General features: G+C 40.7%; 1 protein-coding gene across 4 annotated transcripts in view; it reads right to left on the reverse strand.

Annotated features, from left to right (window-relative positions):
- Nucleotides 1-1,518: 1,518 nt before the first annotated feature.
- Nucleotides 1,519-10,532, reverse strand: part of SPA17 (sperm autoantigenic protein 17) — a 22,502-nt gene continuing 13,488 nt past the window's right edge. For 2 of the 4 annotated variants that reach the window (XM_019658856.1, XM_019658855.1), the window contains 2 exons: nt 7,769-7,837; nt 1,519-1,841 (listed from right to left, as the gene is read on the reverse strand). In XM_019658856.1, the coding sequence (XP_019514401.1) occupies nt 1,698-1,841; nt 7,769-7,837 (213 nt within the window). In that variant the 3' untranslated portion in view covers nt 1,519-1,697. The remainder of the gene's footprint in view (nt 1,842-7,768; nt 7,838-10,532) is intronic. The other 2 variants (XM_019658859.1, XM_019658858.1) reach the window with 1 other exon arrangement.

Below are 10,532 nucleotides of genomic sequence, written 5' to 3' on the forward strand. Positions count from 1 at the left end.
AAAATCTTTTTCTCTTCTGGTCTTTTTTTCAGGACAGGGAAGCTAAGTCTTTACATTAATTCTGGGTCCTGTTGATAATTCCTCAAGCAGGATGGCTTTGCTTAAGGAGAAAAGGGGTTGGAGGCTGGTGTTTTGAATGCAATAGGGGAATGAGTAGCTGGAATCCTGAAGGAGAGTTGATTTTTTTTTTCTTTCCAAGCCTGGGAGAGGAGGGTTAAGGATGGGAGGAAGAGGTCCAGTGGGTATTAGAGACTTGTGTTTAGCTAGCATGCAGCTCTCCAGTGCCATCAAGACCTTGGAAAGGGGATGGCTGCCCAGAGGTGAGCAGAGATTAGAGAATGAATGCCATAATCTTGAAAGCATTGGCATAAATAATCTGTATTTGACTGGAGAATACTTGAGTGGACTTCTGTTGTGAAGCCTGCTAAGGGTTCAGTGATAGGGAAGGGCAATGGGGCACCTGAAATAACACTGCTTTGCAGAAAGTCTGAGTTTAAGACAAAGATCTAAGTGTTTGCAGGAGACCACTTGTTATGCATAATATATAGCTGTTTTTAGAAGCTCCTCAAGGCGAGTTACCTAGGCATGTTATTGAGCTTTGGGGAAGAATGGCTATGTGACTGTGAACAGAGGTGTAATGCTAGAACGAAAGCCTGGGACATCCACTGCAGTGCCAAAAGGAATCTGAACCAGCCAGGACATTACGTCCATCTGTTGGACTACACTACGTATTGTGGTAGAAGGCAACAGCATTGATTAAATGATAAGCACCCACTTTCTCTCCATTTTCTTTTGGAAAGGGAACTGCATCTTTTGGTCTGAGATATGAACCCTGCAGTTTCTTGACTATTCAAGGGTGGGAGGCCTCATAAAGGACAGACTGAACTTTCTAAAAATAAGGCACTGGGACTTGAATGGTTCACTGAAAAAAAATGTTTGTGAGTTTGTGATGAAGACACTGCCATTTATACATTATGTGGGAAGTATCAGCAGAAGAAGAGAGTCTTCATGATGTTATGATAACTTTCATTTTTTTTTTCAAATACGATGTATTAGCCTTACTCTGTGTTGTTTTGGAAAGCAAGATAATGAAACAGTCAACTTCCTGAATGTAAGAACAGATATTCACCACTAAATCCCAGCACATGAATTGTGCTCAATATATTTTTCAGTAAATGACTGAGTGCAGGCGTGACAGATGAAAACGTACAGGGAGGCAGATTTTTGACTCAGCTTATCTTTCTAATAATTCATGGTATTCAAAAATTAAGTTGACTACCCTCGAAAGGTAGTGAAATTCTCTTATCACTAGGAGTGAAACTGAAGCCCAAACCCCATTTTTCAGGGATGTGATACAGAGGATTTATTCATTAGATAAATGGTTTAGACCATATAACCTCTGAGATCTCTGAAAACTCAGATACTCCAGTTGTATAATCTAAACCCAAGGGTCTCTAAACATAGACTTGGGAGAAGTATAAATAAGACTTATGATCTCAGAGAAATCTTCAAGAGGCATGTGTTCAATGGCATGTTTATTAAACAAATGCTCATGACAGATTTTCACAATAGTAACAAGTGTTATTTCACTACATCAAATCTCCCTTACTAAGGAAAAAAAAAGACAATCACAACAAGATTGGTGGCTTTGGATTATTTTTTCATGTTTTGGGGAAGCGAGGGTAAAACCAGTCTTCTCAGTTGTTTTCCTGTGTTTTCTCTTCTTGAAGATCGACTTTTTTCATTTTCTTCACCTCCTCTCTGGCTAAATGTCCCCGGAAGGCTGCTTGGATTTTGACAGCAGCATTCTCCTCTTTTTCCTTATCTTCTTCAGAAGATTCCTTCACAGAAAGGAGAAAAAAGACTTCATAAACATCCCATACAGTATTTTGATGCCATAAAAATAGTGCATAACTTTAATCAACTTAGGGATGTAAATTGAGATCTGTTGCTTCCTGAGGGAATTTTATACACAGAGGGTGCCAAAAAAAAGTATATATATTTTAAGAAAGGAAAACTGCATTAAAATTGTAATACTCAATATATACCGATAACAAAAGATGAATACAAGTCATGTTTGACTTCTGCAATTACAAGAGGTGCTCAAAGTGGTTGCCATCAGCATCCAGACACTTCTGATTACGGCAAACTACTGTTTGGCACCCCTGGTATTGTCACGTTGTATATGTACCAAATGGTAAACACCAAAATAGCAGGCATTTTGTTTTGTCATTCTTAAATATGTCTCTGCAATAAATCATCATTACCAACTTTTCTCCCCCAAATAGCTCCTATTTAACAGTTTCCCAAGCAATAACATTTTTTTTTGGGTGGGGGATAAGTAAGAATGTTAAGAATAGCAAATGTGTTGTTTCAAAATAATCATGATTACATAAAATGAGATAAAGTGTTAGCTTCCTAATTTCTCAATTACTAGCTAACAAAAAACATACATTTAAAGTGGAGGGCCGGCCGAGTGGCTTAGTTGGTTAAGAGCTCACTCAAGAGTTTGAGCTCTGAGCAACAGGGTCCCTGGTTTGATTCACGGCCCGAGCTGAGCTGCTGCTGAGCTGCCAACAGGTGGCAGGATGGCTCAGCTAAAAAAAAAAAAAAATGGGTTGCCAGAGAGTAACCTACTTAGTCCAATAATGTCAGTTTTAACATGGTTGATTTAACTTTCATAGCTAGTTTTATTTATATTAGGGTATAATTTACAGAAAGTAAAATGCACAGATCTTAAGTGTACAGTTCAATAGGTATATAGCTTATATCTTTTTAAATTATAAAAGTGATACATACACATTTAAAAACTTAAATATCACTGGTAGTGAAAGTTCCCCTGCCCTTCCCAGATCTCACTCCTAAGAGGTGACCATTATTATGGGTTGAGTGTATATATTCTTTTAAAATTTCTCTATAGACAAAGTTCTCATATGGGTGTATATATATATATATATATATATATATATATATATATATATACGCTTTTTGTATTTCAAAATTGAGATCATGCAATTCACAATGTTCTATAACTACTTTTTCCATGTAACAATATATCTTGGTTCTCTTCACTGATGTTATTATTCAGTATGTAACTCTATAACTCCACCCTTTCTTTTTTTAAAAATAACATTATTGTATTACATTGTATTGATGGACTTTGATTTATTTACTCAGTCGTCTCCTATTTACAGACCTTTGGGTTGTTTGTCTCCCTTTTCTTCGTATCACAAATAATGAGGCAAATCTAGCTCTTAAACTTTTAAATGCAAACAAAATGGTATAAAATCCTCTGAGATGATGCCCAATATGGGCAAATAAATTATTCTGAAGCTGGAAATCAATGGGATCTCAACTCAAACATATGAAAACCTATGTAAGGGCACTGATTAAAGATGTAAGGAAATAACACTCTTTTCCTTCTTCCCTGACCTCCTACTGCATCTTATGCCAATGTTAGGCTGACTGAGTTGTATTGGTATAATTACGGAATAATTTATAAAGGTAGAGAAAACGTATGCCCCAGTGGGTAGGAAGTAAAGTATTCCTTGAGGGGGATGTCCATTTTGGGTATTGATTATTGGGTAACTAACCGGGACATTAAGACATGAAAAGGAACTCAAAAGTTTGGCCTTAAATATTGTGGAGTGTGAGTTCTTTCTCACTAGGTTTGGTCTTCTTGAGCCTGGACTATGAAGAATATAAACAATGATATATGGGTAAATGCTGAAAAACTGGCTTTCCAGGAAAAAAAAAAGGCCTGATTTGTAGTATTTGTCATTAGTCTTAATACTCCTGTGGCTGATTTCAAGCTACCAAAATGACATTACTGAGCACAGGGTTGTGTAGAGACGTGCACAATCCTCTCTGGTGAGCTGGCTCTAGCATACCACTGAATATAGGTATCTTTGAGTGCAGGTATCTACCCAGGTCTTTACTGCTTAGATGTAGGCTGACAGGCAGGAAGTCATTTTTATAGAGGGCAATGCATGGAAAGTGAGTAAGACACATTGTGTAAAGCCATTTCATTGGGTTGTATGTAATTCCCTGTGAATTTCCTTTTATTATCCAAAGAAATCTAAAATACTAATTCAAAAAGATATAATAGTCAAGATAGTGGAGTAGGTAAATGCTGTGTTTTTCTCCTCTCACGACCACTTCAAAAGTACACCTAAACTACAGAACAACCATCATCAAGAATTGCCCAAAGTCTAGCTGAACAGCAGTTCTACAACTAAGGACATTCAGAAGATGCCACCTCGAGACTGGTAGGAGCGGAGGAGACACAGAATGGGCTGCTCCCACACCTGTGTGTGGTGTTAAAAAATTGGGAGGGATATCTTGGCTATGAAGGTCCCCCTGAGGAGCGAGGGGTCCCAGCCTCACAGGCTCCTCAGTGCAGGGTTCCAGTGCCAGGGGGAGAAGTCCCCACAACTTCTGGCTGTGAAAACCAGTGGAGATTGTGGCTGAGTGAGACGGGGGTGGCAGTAGTCCAAGGAGCCCCTCTTAAAGGGCCTGCACACGGATTTACTCGCTGATGGACACACTTGCTCTGAACGTCAAGTGCTGGGGCAACAGTGCAAAAGGCCCCAGGGACATATGCGGAGTTAATGAATTGTCCGGCTTCAGGGCAAGGGTTGAAGGGGCAGCTTTCTCCCAGGAAAGTGCTGACAGAAGCCATATTCTGTTATTGAGCCCTCCCATCACCCAGTGTGCAGACACAGGCGGGCACCATATCTGAGCCTCCATCCACCTGGCTAACATTCTTTGCCATGCTCTGGTGATTCTGAGATGCGACTCCACCCAATTTATGGGCACACCAAGCCTCTTCCAGTAGCTTTTCCATGTCCTGTCTTGACCATGCTGTGGACTTTCCTAAAACCTCTCAAAGGTTCACAAACCCTGAACGAGCAGCATCTGGCCTCAGTGTGCCCCACACCTCTTGCTAAGTAGCCCTAAGCACAGCACTAGTGGCAGGTGGCCTTGGTTCACAGCCTAGCCTCTCCCAGGCACCTCCAAGCCCAGCACAACTGGAAGCCATCTGCAGATCACTTTGTAGTTCATGCTAAGTGGCCCCAGGCAGGGCACAGGTTATAGCTGAGCTTGGCCTGCACCAGAGCCCCTCCCAAGAGGCCTCAGAACCAATACACCTGATGGCCAGCTTCAGACCACACCAGAGCACCACCCAACCATTTCCACAAATGACACTTGTAAAGAGTAGGATCGTCAGGCACCAGAGCCCAGATAAAGTGAATCCTGCTCCATAGGGTCAGCCTCTGAACAACAGTTTCTCCACTGTAATAATGGCCAGTCCTCACAAGCAATCAGCCCAAGAGTCAATCCCTTCCAGTGATGTGCAAACAGCAACCAAGGCTCAACTTCAACAGGAAGGCACACACAACCCACACAAGGGACACACCTGGAGCACCTGGCTCTGGTGACAAGTGAGACTGAGTCACTGGGCTCCACAGGACACCTACTACACATAAGGTGAGTGTACTAAGACTGGGAGACATAGCAGCTCTACCTAACACATAGAAACAAAAACAGGGAGGCAGTCAAATGGGGAGACAAAGAAACATGTCCCAAATGAAAGAATAGCACAAAGCTCCAGTAAAAGAGCTAAACAAAATGGAGACAAGCAATCTACCAGATACAGAGTTCAAAACACTCGTCATAAGGATGCACAATGATCTCAGTGAGAACATCAACAAAGAGATAGGAAAAATAAAAATAGAAATAGAAAACATAACAAGGAACCAGTAAAAAATGAAGAGTACAATAAGAAATGAAGAATACATTTGAGGGAATCAACAGTAGATTAGATGAGTCAGAGGACTGACACAGAGATTTGGAAGATCAGGTATCAGAAAACACCTAATCAGAACAGCAAAAAGAAAAAAAGTTCTCTCCCCCCAAAATGAGGATAGTTGAAGGGGATTCTGGGACAATATCAAGCATACAAACATTTGCATAATAGGGGTACCAGAAGGAGGAGAGAGAGCGAGCAAGAAATTGAAAACCTATTTGAACAAATAATGATGGAAACTTCCTTAACTTGGCAAAGGAAATAGACATATAAGCTCAAGAACAGAGAGTCCCAAACAAGATGAACCCAAAGAGGGCCACACCAAGACACATCAAAATTGGGATGTTAAAAGGTTAAAGACAAACAGAGAATCTTAAAAGCAACAGGAGAAAAGCAGTTAGTTATCTACAAGGGAGCTCCCATAAGACTGTCAGCTGATTTCTCAACAGAAGCTCTGCAGGCCTGAAGGGAGTGACACAAAATATTTATAGTGACGAAAAGCATGGACCCAGATTACCCAGAAAAACTATCATTTAGAATGGAAGGACAGATAAAGAGCTTTCCAGACAAGAAAAAGCTAAAGAAGTTCATCACCAATAAACCAATATTACAAAAAATGTTAAAGGGACTTCTTTAAGAAGAAGAAGAAGAAACTTTTTTTTTAAATGTGAATAATAAAATAGCAATAACTACATATCTATCGACAACTTTAAATGTAAATGGATTAAATGCTCCAATCAAAAGACAGGGTGGATAAATGGATAAGTAAACAAGATCCTTACATATGCTGCCTACACTAGACTCACTTCAGATAAAAACACACAGAGACTGAAAGTAAAGAATGGAAAAAGATATTTCATGAAAATCGAAATGAGAAAAACAGCTGAGGTGCAATACTTTTACCAGACAAACTAGACTTTAAAACAAAGGCTATAACAAGAGACAAAGAAGGACCCAGTAATTCTACTTCTAGTTTTAATCTGAAGAAACACAAAACACTAATTTGAAAAAGATATATGCATCCATATGTTCATTGCAGCATTATTATAATAGCCAAGATAAGGAAGCAACGTAAGTGTCCATCAATAGATGAATGGATAAAGAAGTCATACATATATACAAAAGAATATTACTCAGCAATAAAAAAGAATGAAATCTTGCCATCTGCAACAACACGGATGTACCTAAAGGGTATTATGCTAAGTGAAATAAGTCAGACAGAGAATGACAAATACCATATTATTTCACTTATCTATGAAATCTAAAAAAACCAACCAAACAAAACAGAGAAACAAACTTATAGATAAAGAGAACACTTTGATGGTTGCCCGATGAGAGAGGGGTTAGGGAGATGGGTGAAAAAGAGGAAGGGATTAAGAAGTACAAATTGATAGTTACAAAATAGTCATGGGAAGGTAAAGTACAGTAGAGAATATTGTCAATAATTATGTATGGTGTCAGATGGGTATTCAATTTATTGGGGTGATCACTTTGTAAGTTATATAAATGTCTAATAACTATGTTGTACTCCTGAACTAATATATTATTGTATGTGAATTGTAATTTAAAAATAAAAAAAATACTTTAAAAATTGCTATAAAATTTGTAAACAATTAAAAGACACATATTTTTGGTTAAAAAAAAAAGAAAGAAAAGACTGGAACTGTGAGTTTTGCCTGTTCTCCCCCTTGGGGAGATTTTTCCATCTGTTGACATGGAAAATGTCAATCTTGGGAAATAAGATTTTATTTTTAAGGGGAAGAATAAGTTAAGTTTTCCTTTACAAGAGGCATGGCTAAAAATGATGCACCAGTTTATCACTGATGTTAGTTATCTAGAAAGCAATATCATAATTTTAGCAATATGGATAACAGACTAGGTTCATGTTTAGAGTTTAATTTTAATTGAGTGACATCATTTTTTCTAGGAATCCAATAGTACATGAAAAATATAACTCACTAAGGCTGTGACTTTTGTCTCCTCTTTCATAGATGTCTGAGACTTTCCTTTCTCAGGTGGTTCGTGCTCCTGGAGAGAAAGGAGAGGATCATATAGGCAATGTTTCCAAAATAGTAAAGTCTTGGGTTAAGCCACTTAGATGTAATTATATAATACTTTACATTATTGAGAAGTTGTGGGAATTAAATACATACTGATTTTTTTCTTTTAATTTTTATTATGAAATACATTTTTTAGAATTAGTTTCAGCTGTACAACACAGTGCAATAGTTATACTTTTTACCCCTCGAAGTGACAACCTCCCTCCCCCAATCCGCTGCCCCACTTCCCCCCAATATCATACATATCTATTACAATTCCCTTGATTCCACTCCCACACTATACTCCACGTCCCATGACTATATATATATATTCACTTATAATTGGCATACAATATTATACAACATCAGCTTCAGGTGTACAGTGCAGTCATCAGTGATCAAGCCTCTTCCCCATCCATGATGCGGTCTCCCTAGCAAGACATGTGACCACCTGACACCCTACAAAATATTTACAACATCATTAATTATATTCCTCGAACTGTCTTTCATGTCCCTGTGGCAATATTGTAGTTATATATTTATGCTGTCTAACCCCTTCCCCTTCTCCCTCATCCCCACCCCCCTCCCAACATACTAATTTTTTAACAAGGAAAATAAGTTGGAAAAAGAAGAAATAAATGAAAACTCTCAAGGGACTATGTATAAACAAATATTAAAGACCAAGGAATTTATAAAAAAATGTTTGTTCTTTTGCTTTTGGAATGTATGTGACATTGTTTGCTTTTTATTTTTTATTTATTTATTTATTTATTTTTATTTTTTATTGTTTTAGCTGAGCCATCCTGCCACCTGTTGGCAGCTCAGCGACTGCTCTGCTCGGGCTAGGACTCGAACCGCTGTTGCTCAGAGCTCGCACTCTTGAGCGAGCTCTTAACCAACTGAGCCACACAGCCGGCCCGTGACATTGTTTTATATTAAAAACAAATCTTTGTGTTATACTACAAGTTGATAAAATGTAATGAATCCTGAACATAGTATAAAGAAGAGATGCCAACACTTTCTAAAATAGAAACAAAATATCATTGTGTTGCGTATTGTACTTTTTAAATGAAGTTTGTAGACTAAAAATTAAGTCAAAAGGTAGTTTTGCTGTGTGGAATGATTTTAGTAGGAAAAGGGACACCAGCTCTGCCTGTTTTGACATGGTTATTGAAATCTTCCTCTAAAATAGAGGCACCGCTAATTCACAATTTATGGGAAGAGCTTCCTTAATCCATAAAACAGAAAGGACATATATGCTAATAAAATAAAGCCTTTAAAAGTCAAAAGAGAAGACTTCCGGTAAGATGGAGGAATAGACAGACACTGTGCCAACTGCCTCCCAGGATCACACCAAAATTACAAATAATTTATAAGATATTCAACCTCGGAAGTTCCCTGAACACTAGATGAACAGGACCTCTAAACGAAGGACTTAAAGAGGAGGCCACGTGGAGTCTGGTAGGTGGGGCGGAGACGAGAGAGGGCGAACCCCGTGAAGGACACCTCAGTGGTTGAGAGGCTTCTCTGGTTGCGGGAGAGACCCTCTGGCCCCACACTGCACTCACCAGCCCAGAGTTACTTTGCCGGGAAGAGGAGTTCTATGATAGCTGGAAGTAGAAATTACTGAGGACTCTCCTTGCCCAACTCGGTGGGGCTGAGGGCAGCTGGAGAAACAGTGGAGCCAGCAAACCGACTCATCCGCTGGTGAGCACTCAGCTGGTTCCTGGTGGAGGCAGTAGCTTTGTGAGCGGGGCCCAGGAGCCTGTGGGAAGGACTGAACTGAGTGCCTTTGGCGCAGGAGCTGGGAGTTTTCAGGGCTGGGCCCTCCCACTGAGGCTCAGGTCTGGGACCGCATTAGTCTGCTGGAATTGGCACAGGAGTGTGTGCGTGAGTGCGCATGCGGCCTTGGATCCCCACCCTCCGCACTGCTTGTGCTGCGTAGCCAGGGAAACGCCTGGCAGGAGCGCTCTGACTCCAATAGACCACTTATTGAGACCCGGGAGTGCGTGACTCAACTTAGGTCCCCTTCCCGCACTGCGCGTGCAGAGTTGCCTGGGTGGCGATTGGCTGTCGGGCTGCTTGGCCTAATCTTCAAGCGGCTGATTGGGACAGGCTGAGTCTGGAAGTTTTCCTGGGAGTGTAGGGCCGTGAGCTGTGTGCCTGTGTGATTCGGCCGGAGCTTTCCTGGCGAGTTTGTGCGGGCAGGTTGCCGATGCAGGAGTGCATGCTGCTCTGACTCGGTGGGGGCCACTGAACACATCCTGTGGTGCATTGGGGGCCTGCCCCGCCCACCTAGAGCTGTGTAGCCAGGGGCACCCTGAGTCCCTGGTGCCTGGCCCCTACCTCCGCAGGCCACAGATGCTTTTTTTGCAGCAGCAGACAGCCCGCAACAACCTGTGAGGATTTTTGGTGGTGAGCACGGTTCCAGAACACACAGCAACTAATTGTGGGAAGCTCACTTCAAGTCTAGAGGGAGGTTGGCGCATGACGCACTGAGCCCTTAAGGCCCCACAACAGCTGGTGCTGAGTCGCCCAGAGTCTCTCTATTGCTGAGCAAGTGGTCTACAGATTAAAGCAGGTGGAGAGCCCTCCCCCTTTTTTTCTTTTTCCTTTTTCCCCCTTTTTCTCTTTTTTCTTTTTATTTCTCTCTCTCCCTCTCTCTCTCTCCCTCTCTCTCTCTC

This window comes from Hipposideros armiger, unplaced genomic scaffold (genome assembly GCF_001890085.2).
Source record: "Hipposideros armiger isolate ML-2016 unplaced genomic scaffold, ASM189008v1 scaffold_291, whole genome shotgun sequence".
NCBI classification, from domain to species: Eukaryota; Metazoa; Chordata; class Mammalia; order Chiroptera; family Hipposideridae; genus Hipposideros; species Hipposideros armiger.